The sequence below is a fragment of the Oncorhynchus keta genome, chromosome 11 (genome assembly GCF_023373465.1).
Source record: "Oncorhynchus keta strain PuntledgeMale-10-30-2019 chromosome 11, Oket_V2, whole genome shotgun sequence".
Classification (NCBI taxonomy): domain Eukaryota; kingdom Metazoa; phylum Chordata; class Actinopteri; order Salmoniformes; family Salmonidae; genus Oncorhynchus; species Oncorhynchus keta.
Window position 1 is genome coordinate 50,340,073 of NC_068431.1, and position 19,504 is coordinate 50,359,576.

The following is a 19,504-nucleotide window of genomic DNA, read 5'->3' on the forward strand; positions in this document are numbered from 1 at the left end:
TCTTGTGTTGCTGGATGAATTCGGCATTTGTCCATGGGTCTGAGATTTTGTATTTTTATTTGAGTAAGGATGTTATACCTAGTATATACTGAACCCAACATATGACAATTCAATGTAATTACAACGATCATGACAAAAGAAACCAGAGTCCCTCCCGATGCTTGGGAACACAGAAAAAGGAAAATCACACAACTTTGTGGAAATATATTTGTTTATTGCTGATTACAGACCCACATATGCAAGACACCAGACATGCAGTTCATTATATTGAATTTTCAAATATTTTCATTGGTTTTGTGCACGGTAAGTGACTAATTTAAAGTGCTTATAATTACCCATCACAATAACTATTAGCTAAGCAATCTCTCTGGGACACTGTTTTTCCCTTTAAGACCTTTGAATTAACAGCTACGGTTTTGAAGTTCCCCAGGGTTGAAATGTCTCCCGTAGAACATGACCCCAATCTTTAGGAAGATACTCGATTACCCCACCGAATCCACAGATTTCAGCCAAATATTTGTATCCCTCGCTATCGCTGTAAAATGAAAAGTAAAACAATTGCTTTCAGCTTCACATCCCTGAAAAGCTGGCATAGCAGACCCACTGTTTCTGTTCTAAGTTCACCTCAGTCCTTGGCACAGTCAGAGCAGAAGATGTTCCCTCCGTTGGCCACGAAGCGCTTGTTAGCCAGGCTCAGGGAACACTTCTTGCAGTTGAAGCAGTACTCATGCCACGAGCTGCCCTCGTAGTTCACCACATTGGTGGCTTTGCCGAAACCTGGATGGAACCGAGGAAAAAAACATCAAACAATTACAAATGTGTACAATCGTTCAATAGTGGCATTAGAGAGAGAGAGAGTGTGTGCTTGTGTGTGTGCGTCTGTGGGTGTGCGAGTGTGTGTGTGTGCGAGCGTGTATTGACCTGTTATGGGGTTCTGGCAGCCGCTGCATTTCTTGGCTACAGTAGACTTGTAGCAGTCCACACAGAAAGCCTTCTCCTCGTGGGAGGTGAAGCGGGTCCCAGACAGAGGCTTTCGGCAGGAGCTGCAGACAAAACATTCTGAGTGCCATGGCTTCTCCTGGTAGTTCACTCCCCCGGAGGTGATGGTCTAGACAGGGGTCGGCAGAGAGTCAAGTCAGTTTAGAGGGGAATCGTCATGTCCTTTATACAGGAGAACCATTGGTTTCAAATCAACCACTTTGGTCCAATTGGCTTATTGACAATGAACATCCATCAATGATATCCAAGAATTTGGAGGTCATTGAAAAAATGAAATCTTTATGTTACCTGCTTACAGCTGACACAGGTCTTAGCAAACTTCTTCTCATGGCAAGGGCCACAGTAGATGTCAGTGCCTTTGGTCAGGAAGCTTTGGGAACGGATGGGTTTTTTACACTGGTAACAGGTGAAGCAGTCCTCATGCCACACATTGCCTTTATACTCCACATTCTCAGAGCCTTTAGGAAAGAAAAAAACACACATCAGTCTCTATGATGGTTTAAAGGGGCAATCTGCAATTGGTACATACATTTTTTGACTTTTGAATTAATGATATATATATATATATATATATATATATATACAGTCATGGTCAAACGTTTTGAGAATGACACAAATATTAATTTTCACAAAGTCTGCTGCCTCAGTTTGTATGATGGCAATTTGCATGTACTCCAGAATGTTATGAAGAGTGATCAGATAAATTGCAATTAATTTCTAAAGTCCCTCATTGCCATGCACATGAACTGAATCCCCCCCAAAAAATTCCACTGCATTTCAGCCCTGCCACAAAAGGACCAGCTGACATCATGTCAGTGATTCTCTCGTTAACACAGGTGTGAGTGTTGATGAGGACAAGGCTGGAGACCACTCTGTCATGCAGATTGAATTTGAATAACAGACTGGAAGCTTCAAAAGGAGAGTGGTGCTTGGATTCATTGCTCTTCCTCTGTCAACCATGGTTACCTGCAAGGAAACACGTGTCGACATCATTGCTTTGCACAAAAGGGGCTTCACAGGCAAGGATATTGCTGCCAGTATGATTGCACCTAATCAACCATTTATTGGATCATCAAGAACTTCAAGGAGAGCAGTTCAAATGTTGTGAAAAAGGCTTCAGGGCGCCCAAGAAAGTCCAGCAAGCACCAGGACAGTCTCCTAAAGTTGATTCAGCTGCTGGATCGGGGCACCACCAGTACAAAGCTTGCTCAGGAATAACAGCAGGAAGGTGTGAGTGCATCTGCACGCACAGTGAGGCAAAGATTTTTGGAGGATGGCCTGGTGTCAAGAAGGGCAGCAAAGAAGCCACTTATCTCCAGGAAAAACATCAGGGACAGATTGATATTCTGCAAAACGTACATGGATTGGACTGCTGAGGACTGGGGTAAAGTCATTTTCTCTGATGAATCCCCTTTCCGATTGTTTGGGGCATCCGGAAAAAAGCTTGTCCGGAGAAGACAAGGTGAGCGCTACCATCAGTCCTGTGTCATACCAACAGTAAAGCGTCCTGAGACCATTCATGTGTGGGGTTGCTTCTCAGCCAAGGGAGTGGGCTCACTCACAATTTTGCCTAAGAACGCAGCCATGAATAAAGAATGGTACCAACACATCCTCAGAGAGCAACTTCTCCCAACCATCCAGGAACAGTTTGGTGACGAACAATGCCTTTTCCAGCATGATGGAGCACCTTGCCATAAGGAAAAAGTGATAACTAAGTGGCTCGGAGAACAAAACATCGATATTTTGGGTCCATGGCCAGGAAACTCCCCAGACCTTAATCCCATTGAGAACGTGTAGTCAATCCTCAAGAGGCGGGTGGACAAACAAAAACCCACAAATTCTGATAAACTCCAATCATTGATTATGCAAGAATGGGCTGCCATCAGTCAGGATGTGGCCCAGAAGTTAATTGACAGCATGCCAGGGCAGATGGCAGGGGTCTTGAAAAAGAAAGGTCAACACTGCAAATATTGACTCTTTTTGCATCAACTTCATGTAATTGCCAATAAAAGTATTTGACACTTGTGAAATGCTTGTAATTATACTTCAGTATTCCATAGTAACATCTGACAAAAATATCTAAAGACACAGAAGCAGCAAACTTTGTGGAAATTAATATTTGTGTCATTCTCAAAACTTTTGGCCACGACTGTATATACCTATTGATTCTTGCTGAATAGAACTTATGAGCTTAGTTCAACTGTCGTACCCCATCAGAACCCAAAATAAAAGCTTGTTTTACTCCTTTGGTTGTGAATAATGTCATTGTAAACAAGTACTGAATAGCCTCAAAACATCAATTTTATGGATGGTCAGTCATTCCATCTATAGCTCTGTCTATGCATTTGAAACGGGTTACGTTTCTCCAGACCCAACCCTCAGCTATTTATCAAAACAGTAGTGGGGTGTCCACTTTGTTATTGTTTGAACTGCACATTTCCACTTAACTGAAATTCAGGAAAGCGTTTACTAATATAAGTTCACGTGATGGAGAGCATCTAAGAAATGAAACATACAGAGGGCATAAATATCACTAGCTTCATTTAATGTCAAACGCAAATCAGTGAGTCTTAGCCCATAGTGTCCCTTACCGGCTAGAATGGCTTTGTAGCAGGCGTGACAACGAGGGGCATCCTCCCGGGAGCTGCACTTCCCACACATGATGCGGTCATCCTTAGCACTGAAGGACTCCTTGGCTAATGGCTTGTAGCACTTGTAGCAGCGAAAGCAGTCTGCGTGCCAATAACGGCCTTTATGTTGCAACTCCTGAGGGAAGGAAGGAAGGGAGGGAGGGAGGGAGGGAGGGAGGGAGGGAGTGAGGGAGGTGGGGAGGGAGGGAGTGAGTGAGGGAGGGAAGGAAATGAGTGAGTGAGTGAGTGAGTGAGTGAGTGAGTGAGTGAGGGAGGAAGGAAGGAAGGAAGGAAGGAAGGAAGGCAGAGAGAAGGAGGGCAGAGAGAAGAAGGGAATGGAGGAGGGAAAGAAAGTCAATGTTTTCAAATCAAATCTAATGTTATTGGTTGTGTACACAAATTTTGCAGACGTTATCGCGGGTGCAGTGAAATGCTAATGTTCCTAGCTCCAACAGTGCAGTAATACCAAACAATTACAAAACAATACACATAAATCCCTCAAAATAAAAAGAAACAAATTAAGAAATAGAAACATTTCACAAAGAGCAATGTCAGAGTCTGGAATATAAATCTATATGTATATGATGGTGTGTATAGACATTATGGACAGTATATGAATAGAAAAGGTGTGTGCAGCAGTAGTTATATAGGATGAGCCTTGACTAGAAAACAGTATATACAGTTGAAGTCGGAAGTTTACATGCACTTAGGTTGGAGTCATTAAAACTCATTTTTCAACCACTCCACAAAGTTCTTGTTAACACACTATAGTTTTGGCAAGTCGGTTAGGACATGGACTTTGTGCATGACACAAGTATTTTTTCCAACAATTGTTTACGGACAGATTATTTCACTTATAATTCCAGTGGGTCGGAAGTTTACATACACTAAGTTGACTGTGCCTTTAAACAGCTTGGAAAATTCCAGAAAATGATGTCATGGCTTTATAAGCTTCTGATAGGCTAATTGACATCATTTGAGTCTAATGGAGGTGTACCTGTGGATGTATTTCAAGGCCTACCTTCAAACTCACTGCTTCTTTGCTTGACATCATGGGAAAATCAAAAGAAATCAGACAAAATCTCAGGAAAAAAATTGTAGACCTCCACAAGTCTGGTTCATCCTTGGGAGCAATTTCCAAACAACTGAAGGTACCACGTTCTGTACGAACAATAGTACGAAAGTATAAACACCATGGGACCACGCAGCTGTCATACCGCTCAAGCGTTCTGTCTCCTAGAGATGAATGTACTTTGGTGTGAAAAGTGCAAATCAATCCCAGAACAACAGTAAAGGACATTGTGAAGATGCTGGAGGAAACAGGTACAAAAGTATCTATATCAACAATAAAATGAGTCCTATATCGACATAACCTGAAAGGCCGCTCAGCAAGGAAGAAGCCACTGCTCCAAAACCGCCATAAAAAAGCAGACTACAATTTGCAACTGCACATGGGGACAAAGATTGTGCTTTTTGGAGAAATATCCTCTGGTCTGATGACAGAAATAGAACTGTCTGGCCATAATAACCACCGTTATGTTTGGAGGAAAAAGGGGGAGGCTTGCAAGCCGAAGAACACCATCCCAACCGTGAAGAACAGCGGTGGCAGCATCATGTTGTGGGGGTGCTTTGCTGCAGGAGGGACTGGTGCACTTCACAAAATAGGTGGCATCATAAGTAAGGAAAATTACGTGGATATATTGAAGCAACATCTCAAGACATCAGTCAGGAAGTTAAAGCTTGGGTCTTGCAAATGGACAATGACCTCAAGCATACTTCCAAAGTTGTGGCAAAATGGCTTAATAAGGACAACAAAGTCAAGGTATTGGAGTGGCCATCACAAAGCCCTGACCTCAATCCTATAGTTTAAATATATTTGGCAAAGGTGAATGTAAACGTCCGACTTCAACTGTACATATAAAGTGGGTAAAACAGTATGTAAACATTGTTGAAGAGACCAGTGTTCAATGCCTATGTACATTGTATCAAGACGCCGGAGAAGATGGCTGATGTTTTACGTGCTCCTAACCAACTGTGTTTTTTGTTCGTTTTTTTTGTGTTGTTTGTAACTTTAAAAAAAAAACTTCTGGACATCAGAACAGCGATTACTCACCAAGAACTGGCAGAAGCTTTTTTTCCCTTTAACGTGCCAGACAAGCCCGATGTGAACGACATACTGCTTTCCCGGGAACAGGCCCAAATCCCCGTCATTTGGTGAAGAGACGATGAAAAAAGAGGAAGGAGGTCGGGCTGCCTTCTGAGAATTCATAGGCGATCGAATAACTCCCCCCCGCCTTCTGTTCTACTAGCTAACGTGCAATCATTGGAAAATAAAATCGACAACCTACGAGGAAGATTAAACTACCAACGGGACATTAAAAACTGTAATATCTTATGCTGCACAGAGTCGTGGCTGAATGACGACATTATCAACACACAGCTGTCTGGTTATACGCTGTATCGGCATACAACCACAGATCGATGCTGGCACTAAGACCGCACTCAATGATCTGTATTGGGGCGGCAGGGTAGCCTAGTGGTTAGAGCGTTGGACTAGTAACCAGAATGTTGCAAGTTTAAATCCCTGAGCTGACAAAGTACAAATCTGTCGTTCTGCCCCTGAACAGGCAGTTAACCCACTGTTCCTAGGGCGTCATTGAAAATAAAAATTTGTTCTTAACTGACTTGCCTAGTTAAATAACGGTAAAAAAAAAATAATAATAATAATTACGCAAACAGGAAGAAGCTCATCCAGAGTCGGCGCTCCTAGAGGCCGGGGAATTTAATGCGGGGAAACTTAAATCCGTTTTACCAAATTTCTATCAGCATGTTAAATGTGCATCCAGAGGGAAAAGAACAATAGACCACATTTACTCCACACACAGAGAAGCGTACAAAGCTCTCCCTCGCCCTCCATTTGGCAAATCTGACCATAATTCTATCCTCCTGATTCCTGCTTACAAACAAAAATTAAAGCAGGAAGCACCAGTGACTTCGTCAATAAATAACTGGTCAGATGAAACAGATGCTAAGCTACAGTTCTGTGTTGCTAGCACAGACTGGAATATGTTCCGGGATTCCTCTGATGGCACTGAGGCGTGCATCAATGACGTTGTCCTCACAGTGACCGTACGTACATACCCCATGGATTACAGGCAACATCCCCACTGAGCTAAAGGCTAGAGCTGCCGCTTTCAAGGAGTGGGACTCTAACCCGGAAACTTAAAAGAAACCCCGCTATGCCCTCCGACGAATCATTACAGACTACAAAGGGAAGCACAGTCGAGAGCTGCCCAGTGACACGAGCCTACCAGACTAGCTAAACTACTACTATGCTCGCTTCGAGGCAAATAACACTGAAACATGCATGAGAGTACCAGCTGTTCTGGACAACTGTGTAATCACGCTCTCCGCAGAGCCATCTGCCGCAGAGCCAGATGGATTACAAGGACATGTACTGTGAGCATGCGCTGACCAACTGGCAAGTGTCTTCACTGACATTTTCAACCTCTCCTTGTCTGAGTCTGTAATACCAACATGTTTTAAGCAGAACACTAAGGTAACCTGCCTAAATGACTACCGACACATAGCACTCACGTCTGTTGCCATGAAGTGCTTTGAAAGGCTGGCCATGGTTCACATCAACACCATTATCCCAGAAACCCTATACCCACATCAATTTGCATACCGCCCTAACAGATCCAATGATGCTATCTCTACTGCACTCCACACTGCCCTTTCCCACCTGGACAAAAGGAACACCTATGTGAGAATGCTATTCATTGACTACAGCTCAGTGTTCAACACCATAGTGCCCTCAAAGCTCATCAATGAGCGAAGGACCCTGGGACTAAACAACTAAACACTGGATCCTGGACTTCCTGACGGGCCGCCCCCAGATGGTAAGGGTAGGTAACAACACATCCGCCATGCTGATCCTCAACACAAGGGCCCCTCAGGGGTGCGTGCTCGGCCCCCTCTTTTACTCCCTGTTCACTCATGACTGCACGTCCAGGTACGACTCCAACACCATTAAGTTGGCCGATGACACTTTCTGTTATTATCTATGCATAGTCACTTAAATAACTTTACCTACATGTACATATTACCTCAATTACCTCGACTAACAGGTGACCCCATTGACTCTGTACCAGTACCCCTTGTATATAGTCTCGCTATTGTTATTTTACTGCTGTTCTTTAATGACTTATTCCTTTTATTTCTTATTCTTATTCATATTTTTTAAACTGCATTGTTGGTTAGGGGCTCGTAAGTAAGCCTTTCATGTGTGACTAATAACATTTGGTTTGACCTGTTCACCGGACGTGCTACCTGTCCCAGACCTGCTGTTTTCAACTCTCTAGAGACAGCAGGAGCGGTAGAGATACTCTGAATGATCGGCTATGAAAAGCCAACTGACATTTACCCCTGAGGTGCTGATTTGCTGCACCCTCGACAACTACTGTGATTATTATTATTTGATCATGCTGGTCATTTATGAACATTTGAACATCTTGGCCATGTTCTGTTATAATCTGTTATAACCCGGCACAGCCAGAAGAAGACTGCACCCCTCATAGCCTGGTTCTTCTCTAGGTTTCTTCCTAAGTTTTGGCCTTTCTAGGGAGTTTTTCCTAGCCACTGTGCTTCTACACCTGCATTGCTTGCTGTTTGGGGTTTTAGGCTGGGTTTCTGTACAGCACTTTGAGATATCAGCTGATGTAAGAAGGGCTATATAAATACATTTGATTTCATTTGACATAGGCAGCAGTCTTTAAGGTGCAGGGTAGAGTACTGGGTGGTAGTAACAGTGACTAAAGTTGAGGGCAGTGTACTGGGCAGAGGCCGGCTAGTGATGACTATTTAACCGTCTGATGGCCTGTAGATGGAAGCTGTTTATCAGTCTCTCAGTCCCAGCTTTGATGCGCCTGTTAACAGGCCGTGAACAGGCTGTGGCTTGGTGGCTGAGGACCTTGCTGATTTTCTTGGCCTTCCTGGGACACCGGGTGCTGTTGATGTCCTGGAGGGCAGGCAGTGTGTCCCCGGAGATGCGTTGGGCTGACCACACCCCCCTCTGGAGAGCCTTGCGGTTGTGGATGGTGCATTTGCCGTACCAGGCGATGACATGGCGCAACAGGATGCTCTCAATGGTGCATCTGTAGAAGATCATGAGTGTCTTAGGGGCCCTCACCTCCTCCTTGTAGACTGTCTTATCATTGTTGGTAATCAGGCCTAGCACTATTGTGTTGTCTGAAAACTTTATGATTGAGTGGCCATGCAGTCATGGATGAACAGGGAGTACAGGAGGAGGCTGAGCACGATCCCTTGTGGGGCCCCCGTGTTGAGGATCAGAATAGTGGACTTGTTGTTGCCTACCATCACCACCTGGGGTCGGCCTGTCAGTAAGTCCAGGACCCAGATGCACAGGGAGGTGTTCAGACCAAGGGCCCAGAGCTTAGTGATGAGGGAACAGACTAGGACTAGGATAGGGAGAGATTTAATATGTCTGTAAACACTCCAGCCAGCTAGTCTGCATATGCTCTGAGGACGCGGCCAGGGATGCCATCTGGGCCGGCAGCCTTGCAAGGGTTAACACGTTTAAATATCTTTCTCACGTCGGCCCCTACTACTGACGAGGAGTAGTAGTAAGGATCGGAGGACCAATGCGCAGCGTGGTACGTGTTCATGCTCTTTATTAAAACAAGCGAACACTGAAACAAAACAATAAACGACACATGAAATAACTAACCGAAACAGTTCCGTGTGGAACACACAGACACAGAAAATAAACACCCACGAAACACAAGTGGGAAAAGGCTACCTAAGTATGATTCTCAATCAGAGACAACTAACGACACCTGCCTCTGATTGAGAACCATACCAGGCCAAACGCAAAACACAACATAGAACACGGAACATAGACAACCCACCCAACTCACGCCCTGACCATACTATAACAAAGACATAACAAAGGAACTAAGGTCAGAAGGTGACAATTGAAAAAACAATCCTGAAGCATAGATTCCGATTGGTCAGACCAAAGTTGAACAGTCCTTACACGGGTACTTCCTGTTTAAGTTTTTATCTTTAGGAAGGGAGGAGCAGAATGGTTTTCTCCCTCAACTGCTGTGTAGACAGTGTGCACTCATAAACAAGTCTAGACAGACAGTCTGCAGTCATGAAAACACGTGCTGACAGTGTGCAGGTATAAACAAACCCATATGGAAACACACAATAAAACATAACACATGTAATACATAAAATACATTTCATGGCAGTATATAAGACATGGGAGGTGTCACTGAACACACACACACACACACACCTTGGAGTCGATGCCAATAGGACGGCGGCACTCAGTGCAGTTGTTGGCACAGAACTTGTCATGGCATCGGACACAGACAGGCTTCTCCTCCTGTTGAACGTACTTCTTCCCACTCAGGTCCTCCCGGCAGTATTTGCAGTTCATACTGTCCGCCATGGCAACATCAACAGCAGGGCAGCAAACACCTGGAAAACACACAGGCGTAGAGGACATACTGAGCTGTTGCTCTGTTTACCACAAGTGGTATGTTTCAGGAGCTGTCGTCAGAGTAAAATGGTGTAAGTCCTGCAGAGTACATCAATACAATTGAAAGCTATCAGATGTGGTAATCTGATTACTCGGACACTTGCATTACTTCTTGTTGCCACAGAGGGACAGCGTGGCTCTAGTAGTGTAGCTCTAACGATATGAGGGAATGAAAGAAGTGAACTGTGAACAAGGAGAGACGGAACACTATTCAATCGAAACCGTTCCCGGGGGAAACCATGCCGTAATATTTACTGAAGGTGTTGATAAGATGCTATTTGTTCAACATCTTTTAACAAGGGAGAACATTGAACTGGGTTGGAGCCCGGTTGCTTTGCTGTGTAATCACGGCAAACAAGAGGTAGACTGTGCATGTTCCTCACATTATGCTTATCTTCAACTAATATGACCGGCAGGGATGTTGTAAAACGGAGAATGAACTGTGACTGGTTGAAAGGGCATAAAAAGGTCTGGAGAAAATCACCACGTGCCCCTGCCATAGATCACAAATAGATCCCTGATGGTAGGGTTAGGATGACGGAAAATAAATCAAATCCATATGTAAAATGAGTGGAACCTAAACAACGGAGACTGATTATAGCCTACACACACCTTTTTTTACTATATCAGCATGTTCTTGTGCATGTACTAGGTGTGAGTGTGCATGTGTGTGAACATGCGTTCGTGCGTGTGAACGGTATGTTTGTGCAGGGAGGTGTGCACATGAAGGAATGCCTGGTATGAATGTGGTGAGACCTGGACTGTTGACACAGCTCTTTGACAGACCCAGTGAGCGTACCCTCCCTTTGGACCCCCTCTGTGAAGCAGAAGAGGTACTAAGGACCCACAGCACACAAAAACTAGACTCTTACGTTCATCTATTACAATGTGTACGGGTTATTCCATTGTTGCTCGGACAGAAATATGCACGTTTAACACAACAAAATCCATATGCTTGTGTGCAAACAATTACAATAAAGAACCGATGGTGTTTGAAAAATGAAAATCGTGTTAAAGAGCTTGTTGTTGTAAGTGCTGTGTAAAGCAGTCAGAACCCAGGGAATGTCTGCCACTTCCTTAGACCTGACCACAGACTCAAATAGCCCGGCCATTTTCACTGCACTAGCATATTTCAGACAGTGACATTTGACTACAGTCCGAATGCACAAACCAAATTGGAGCTCATTCATGTCCCATGTTGTCTCTAACTATCTTCCCTACCATTCTCCTCATCTCCCGTAGTGACCTGTAAAAGACTGACGCATCACTTAAGCACATGCGAAAACAAAAACGAGAGGGGCCAGTGCCCACAGAAAGTTTCCATAATCTAATGTATCTTCTGTTGAGTTGACAGCCGAGGCCAACCCACACCTTCTCTGTCTTTTCTCTTCTTCACTTCCTCGGTTGAAATCCTTCTTTTTTACCCTTCTATTCCACCATTGCGCACCCCCCCCATCTCTTGCTCTCTCTCTTTCATAGACACACGTGACGTTATCTACATTTCCCCCTCCTCTTATGTTGCTTTTACCCCCCCATCTCCTGCTCTCTCTCTTTCATAGACACACGTGACGTTATCTACATTCCCCCTCCTCTTATGTTGCTTTTACCCCCCATCTCCTGCTCTCTCTCTTTCATAGACACACGTGACGTTATCTACATTTCCCCTCCTCTTATGTTGCTTTTACCCCCCCCCCCCAAAAAAGGAGAACTGGCATCTATGTTAAGGTATGCCCAATGAGAACATTGAAATTAAAGAAGTCAATGACTTTTCTTTATCTCTGAGTGAGCCACCACCACCGTTATCAGTAGCCCGGGTGGTTTGGCAGTCAGAGGTAACTTGAGCTACTCAGAACAATGACCGCCATTCATAGGCCAGTCATTCCGCTCTGTGCTGCATGCTATCATCACTGTTTTCTGGCCAATCCTCGACAAATGCAGACACGTACGCACAGGAACTTAACAATGACTCTGACGATGACGTCAGAGGTAAGCAAACTTCTTTCATCTGATTTGATCTGATCTCCGTGGAAACGATAAGAGTTATTTGGAAACAGAGCGGTAGACTCTTGCTTCTCTGACATCTCGTGCCAGCATCTGGATCCTGGTTGGGTATGTGTGAAGGGCTACAGCCAAAGAGGGGACACGGCAAAACCAGAGCATCTGTGGCCAGGTCTCTCTCAGCAGGGGATATGCATCAGCCACGGGACTCTACGGAAATTCCAAAGTGGTTGGCAAGCCATATACTGCCTTGTGGCCTCCCTCCCCCTCCCTCTCTCTCTATAGTAAAGTTGTTTTTATCCCTCTGGCCATGGAAAAGGGTTTGGTGATTTACCTCACACTAACCAGTGGCACAGATGAGGGAGACCTAATTAGAATTGGGACAATGACATCATCCTGTGGTTCAAACAGCTTTTAGACACACACACACACGCACGCACACACACACACACACACACACACACACACACACACACACACACACACACACACACACACACACACACACACACACACACACACACACACACACACACACACACACACACACACACACACACACACACACACACACACAAACAGAGAGAAGACAATTCAGCAGCTGGGGAAGCATTGTAGGGTTCTGGTATGTTGGCATGAGCTTATCACTAAAGAATGTGGAGGAAAACTGAGAAACAGGACGTCTGGTAGACTGGTGGCACAGTCTGCTTCAAGCTGTCAACAGTCTGCAAAAACTGCCAAACTATTCTCAGAAACTGCCTATAGTCTAGTTCACACACAAGTACACACAATCCTTCCAGCAATACACTTTTACTAGACATGAGCCAGATATCTATCAGCAGCTGACTGACACCGACCAACATGGGCATTTTACAAGGGGCTCCGTATGACATCTGTGTGAGTCATACGTTATGATCACTTTCACAGATACTTGTAAAAAGGTTTAAAGTAGGCCAAAACAGGCAATGTATGCCCCCCCCTCTCTCGGTCTTTCTTGCTCTCTCTCAGTACCTCTTTCCCTAAAGAGCTCACCTGAACTCAGTAGCTCGGTAACTGAGAAGTTAGGTTGTACAGAAGAGCCGACACTAAACAGCTAACAAAACCTTGGGGTTACTTGCATAACCCTGGTTCCACGATAATGTGAGTGAGATGTCTCACAATCGGATTCACTCAGTGGATCACTTATGGCTCGAGTAATGACTCACACAATGTCTGTTGGAGACAGACAAGGTGAGTGGCGAATGAGGTGAGCCCCTCTCCTCCGAATAAGACGTCACTCGCCCACCCACTGGTCATTCTCAAGCGTGCCTCTGTTCCTTGTGCTCTTTCGAGCATGGAAATGCGGTGAGACATCTACTCATATTATCGTAGAACTGGGGTTACGCAAATACTCGCTTCGATGTCTGACGCTCAAATCAAATCACATTTTATTTGTCTCGTGCGCTGAATACCACAGGTGTAGACCTTACCGTGAAATGCTTACTTACAAGCCTGCAATGCAGTTTTAAGAAAATAAGAGTTAAGAAAATATTTACTAAACAGTCCATGACTCGGGTGACTGGAGTCTTTGACAATTTTTGGGGCTTTCCTCTGACACCGCCTAGTATATAGGTCCTGGATGGCAGGAAGCTTTTGTGCACAACCCACTGTAGCTCCTTACGGTCGGATGCCGAGCAGTTGCCATACCAGGCAGTGATGCAACCGGTCAGGATGCACTCGATGGTGCAGCTGTAGAAGTTTTTGAGGATCTGGGGACCCATGCCAAATCTTTTCAGTCAGTAGTGAGTGGATACATTTTCGCACAACCAAAACAAACAGCAAATGCATCCAACAAGTTTGTAGAGTCACAACCTTGATTTAATCATTGAGTGAAAGGAATATGGGACCAAATATTAACTTTTGACTACTTTGATACACATACAGTAGAAGTGAATTTGTCCTAAATACTTCTGGTCCACTAAAATGGGGGGGACTATGTATAAAAAGTGCTGTAATGTCTAAACGGTTCACCCAATATGGATAAAAATACCCTCAAATTAAAGCTGACAGTCTGCACTTTATTCTCATAGTCATTGTATCATTTCAAATCCGAAGTGCTGGAGTACAGTGTCACGCCCTGACCTTAGAGAGCCTTTTTATGTCTTTATGTATTTGGTTTGGTCAGAGTGTGATTTGGGGTGGGCATTCTATGTTTTTGTTTTCTATGATTTTGTATTTCTATGTTTTGGCCAGGTATGGTTCTCAATCAGGGACAGCTGTTTATCGTTGTCTCTGATTGGGAACCATACTTAGGTAGCCCTTTTCCCTTCAGGGTGGGAGGTTATCTTTGTTAGTGGCACTATAGCCCTGTAAGCTTCACGGTTGTTTTTCATTTGTTGTTTTATTGGCGACATTTACTAAATAAAAGAGAAATGTACGCTCACAACGCTGCACTTTGGTCTCCTTCCAACAACGGCCGTGAGATACAGAGCCAAAACAACAACTAATGTGTCCCTGTCCCAATACTTTTGAAGCTTTTGAAGTATGTAAAGATATACAGTACCAGTCAAAAGTTTTAACACACCTACTCATTCAAGGGTTTTTCTTTATTTTTACATTGTAGAATAGTGAAGACATCAAAACTATGAAATAACAAATATGGAATCATGTAGTAAGAAAAACAGTGTTAAAATAATCCAAATATATTTTATAGTTGAGATTCTTCAAAGTAGTCACCGTTAACCTTGACAGCTTTTCACACTCTTGGCATTCTCTCAACCAGATTCATGATGTAGTCACCTGGAATGCATTTCAATTAACACGTGTGCCTTGTTAAAAGTGAACGCATTCTTAATGCGTTTGAGCCAGTCAGTTGTGTTGTGACAAGGTAGGGGTGGTATACAGAAGATAGCCCTATTTTGTAAAAGACCATGTCTATATTATGGCAAGAACAGCTCAAATAAGCAAAGAGAAATGACAGTCCATCATTACTTTAAGATATGAAGGTCAGTCAATCAGGAACATTTCAAGAACTTTGAAAGTTTCTTCAAGTACAGTCGCAAAAACAAACAAGCGCTGTGAATCTGTCTCTAATGAGGAAAGCGACAGGAAAGGAAGACCCAGAGTTACCTTTGCTGCAGTGGATAAGTTCATTAGAGTTACCAGCCTCAGAAATTACAGGCCAAATAAATGTTTCACAGAGTTCAAGTAACAGACACATCTCAACATCAACTGTTCAGAGGAGACTGCGTCAATCAAGCCTTTGTGGTCGAATTGTTGCAAAGAAACCACTACTGAAGGACACCAATAAGAAGAAGAGACTTGCTTGGGCCAAGAAACACTAGCAATGGACATCAGACCGGTGGAAATCTGGCCATTGGTCTGATGAGTCCAAATGTGAGATTCTGTTCCAACCGCCATGTCTTTGTGAGACGCAGAGTAGGTGAACGGATGATCTCCGCATGTGTGTTTCCCACCGTGAAGCATGGAGGAGGAGGTGCTTTGCTGGTGACTGTTAGTGATTTATTTAGAATTCAAGGCACACTTAACCAGCATGAATACCACAGCATTCTGCAGCGATACGCCATCCCATCTGGTTTGCACTTAGTGGGACTGTCACTTGTTTTCAACAGGACAATGATCCAACACAGCTTCAGGCTGTGTAAGGGCTATTTGACCAAGAATGAGAGTGATGGAGTCCTGCATCAGATGACCTGACCTCCACAGTCATCTGACCTCAACCCAATTGAGATGGTTTGGGATGAGTTAGACCGTAGAGTGAAGGAAAAGTGTTCAGCATATGTGGGGAGTCCTTCAAGACTGTTGGAAAAGCACCCCAGTTGAAGCTGTTTGAGAGAATGCCAAGAGTGTGCAAAGCTGTCAAGGCAAAGGGTGGCTACATTGAAGAATCTAAACTGTAAAATATATTTGGATTTGTTTAACACTTTTTTGGTTACTACATGATTTCATATGTGTTATTTCATAGTTTTGATGTCTTCAATATTATTCTTCACTGTAGAAAATAGGAAAAATAAATAAAAACCCTTGAATGAGTAGGTTGCCCAAACTTTTGACTGGTACTGTAGGTATTTTGGTATTTTATTAGGATCCCCATTAGCTGTTGCAAAAGCAGCAGCTACTCTTCCTGGGGTCCACACAAAACATAAAACATAATACAGAATGACATAATGCAGAACAGCATTAGACAAGAACAGCTCAAGCACAGAACATACATACAATTTTTAAAACGCACAGTAGCTTATATATCAATGCATACACACAAACTATCTAGGTGTCAAGATCTTTGGGGTATACTGCCTACCATTTTACAGGATGGATAAGAGTCAGCTTTATATAGCAGCCATACAGAAATCTGAGCAAATTAAGATTTTATGGAGCACTGCGCTCATTGTAATTAATTTTCTGCGTGCGACCTCTGACGTTAGCTCTTTTCTGGGAGCGGGAAAGCTGCTGAAAGAAGCGCTCTATGGGCCAACATCTGTCCGATAGCACAATTGGACATTAAACCAGACAAACACAGAGACGGAGAGAGAGGAGGTGAGAGAATGAGTGCGAGACATAAAAAGAGAGAGATAGAGAGAGGACAGGAATTAATTTAATTGATCTTGGTGATGCATGTTTCTGCCATCACATGCCTCAGTCCCAGAGGTTCATCCCTACACTGAAAAATCTTAATAAGAAACAGATTTTGGAGGAAGATTTTCACAAGTCAGCATGTTGCATATGATATTTCAGCCAACGCCCCAACCAACTCAACACATTACTGCAAATAGCCCTACAGCATTTTTTAAAGTCTCGAGTTGATTCAAAGGAAATAGTATTCGGTGTTTAAAGAAATATGACGATCTATTAAAGCAGGCATATTCCTATTACTAACGCCGGTGATTTTAGTCGCCAGAGTTTGCTATGTAATCATCATGGAGCCAATTCATGTGCAGAAAACTATTAATAATAGGCTTGTTAAAATGCGGTATATATTGTTGATTCTCGAATAAAAGACAGACATGAAATGCAGAAGTCGAAGATGCACATCAGAAACAATATCAGTCTTTGTTACCATGTTGCATTATATGGACTGGCTAACTGTACATTCGTGTTTACATAGCTTTTACATTCACAATTGAATCGAAAAACATGCCTTGCAAACAGGTCTACAAATAGTTTCTAATGTCCTTGTATTAATCAATAACGACAAGATTGGGATCTGTCCATGAAACTTACCAAGTTCAAATAAAGTTGTGGGACGCGCACGCACTCCCTGATCTGCACAAGCGCCAGTTATTCTGCACAGGATATAGCCTACTACTGTATAAGGCACCTACAAAAAATGCAAACCACTCTGGAGGCAGGATATAGGGTAATAAATCATGACAGGATATGACTGCCTTCGAATAAACGCAAAAGTACTGTATTTCCATGCAGAATATATTAGCCAGGTCTTCAGGAAATGGTTGAATTAACAATAAGCCTACTTATTGGTCTGAAATGTTGATTGATCTTTGTTTTTAATTGTAGCAATATTCTTTACACAATTGGTTTAAACTGAAAGTGTAGCCTATGTTAGGGGTTTTCAAACTGGGATCTGCGGAGGTACTGCAGGTGGTCTGCGATTTAAAAATATTTATAATTGGGAAACTTTTGGGGGGGGATTTTTGGTGATTTAAAAAACAAAATTATGAATAACGCTAGCTGCAAAAGAACACCATCATGGATACCATTTCTATGTATTTGCATCCAGTATGAAAGAAGTTAGAAGTAGTTTCATGAGCCAATGTTAACTAGCGTTAGCGCAATGACTGGAAGTTAGCATGCTAGCTGTTCCGGTTCAACGGACTCTGGGGAAGTAGATAAATGGCTTCATTGCCAAAATCTCGAACTATCCCTTTAATATGGAGGAAATTACTGGCGCTAATTACAGGGTTGTTTCTGCATAGAAGTGGTAATTTTCGGGATGGAAAAACAGTTAAACGACCAAAAACAGACAGAAAGCAAGCAGATGTTTAAAATAATATATATATAATACTTTGAGAACTAACAATCAAATAAAAGCTCGACAGTAAGGAAGAATCAAAAACATGTTTAAAAAGAAAAAAAAATGAAAAACAGGCATTCAAGGCACATGGCCATTGATTTTGTTTTGTTTGAGCAGAGGAACATTTAGCCATGGCAAAATGCATAGAGCTAAAATGTCTCTCAGCTCCATGCCAAACTTGCTGGAAATTAGATTCAAAACTGTAAAGTGTTCTCTCAGCTCAATAGAAAAACCTGAAGAATTGCAGAAAATTTGCTTTACAATAGCAACATTTTCTCTACTCATTTTCTCTACTCCAATATACCTTTAGCTTTCTAGCTAGATTACTGAGTTCACACTTGCTCTTCCAATAAACTGTGAGGAGTTCAAATAATGACTGTCTACCAAATATATTAATTTTAAAATGTTGATTAACGTTACTTCTACTTGCCATTATCATTCACTTGATGATAAAACAAGACATGATGTTGTTTTGTTATGCTAACATAAATTGGGGTCCCTGTGTCGCTGATTTGCCTGGGCAGGGGATTCTGGGCAAGAAAAGTTTGAAAACCCCTGGATTATGTGATATAAAACAAGTTACAATTTAACAGTTATAACATACTTGTACATAAATACACACACAGTGAGATGGATTTGCTTTTTTTGGTAATAGCAACATTTATTTTTATTCACCATTAAGTTCACATTAAGTTCACATAATACAGTATTTTATTGTGCTGTTAGTAACTTTGTCACGTACAAATGAATAATACAGATCTAAGGTTTTGTTTCTCCCCACATCCACCAATTTAACTTTATTTTTTGAATTCACATTTCAAGGCAAAAACAAAATGTACATCAACATCATACACCCAAATACAATTGGAACAAGTAAAGACTGCCTCACCTTTTCAGGTTGAATTTGCTGCTACTTCAACAAATGGCCTGTTATATACTAAATATCTACAACCCCACCTACAACCCGACTTACAGACTAGATTTTTTCCAGGGTAGACTATGTGAAGAATTCCATTCATATACTGACTACAATACACTGGTACAGTTACAGTACTCATAACATGTGGTTACACTATCTACTGTCTGTGGTAGGGTAGAATTTGTTAGCGCAAGTGGCTTCGGTTAAATAAAGATGACAATAAAAGAAAATACAACAATTTAATATAGAACAAATGTCAGAATATGTCTATAGTTGTATTCGGCGCATGTGACTAATATGATTTGATTTAGATTTAGTTTCTGCCTACCTGACTAAAAAAGAAAGGGATTTGCCAG

At 42.7% G+C, this 19,504-nt stretch overlaps 1 protein-coding gene across 1 annotated transcript; it reads right to left on the reverse strand.

Annotated features, from left to right (window-relative positions):
* Positions 1-193: 193 nt before the first annotated feature.
* Positions 194-17,565, reverse strand: LOC118390520 (four and a half LIM domains protein 1-like). The gene is made up of 7 exons (XM_035781170.1): positions 17,419-17,565; positions 9,955-10,139; positions 3,591-3,765; positions 1,288-1,457; positions 922-1,108; positions 625-777; positions 194-535 (listed from the first exon to the last, which is right to left on the reverse strand). The coding sequence occupies exons 2-6, from the start codon at positions 10,108-10,110 to the stop codon at positions 626-628; spliced, it is 840 nt and encodes a 279-aa protein (XP_035637063.1). The 5' UTR covers positions 10,111-10,139; positions 17,419-17,565; the 3' UTR covers positions 194-535; position 625.
* Between the last annotated feature and the right edge of the window lie 1,939 nt (positions 17,566-19,504).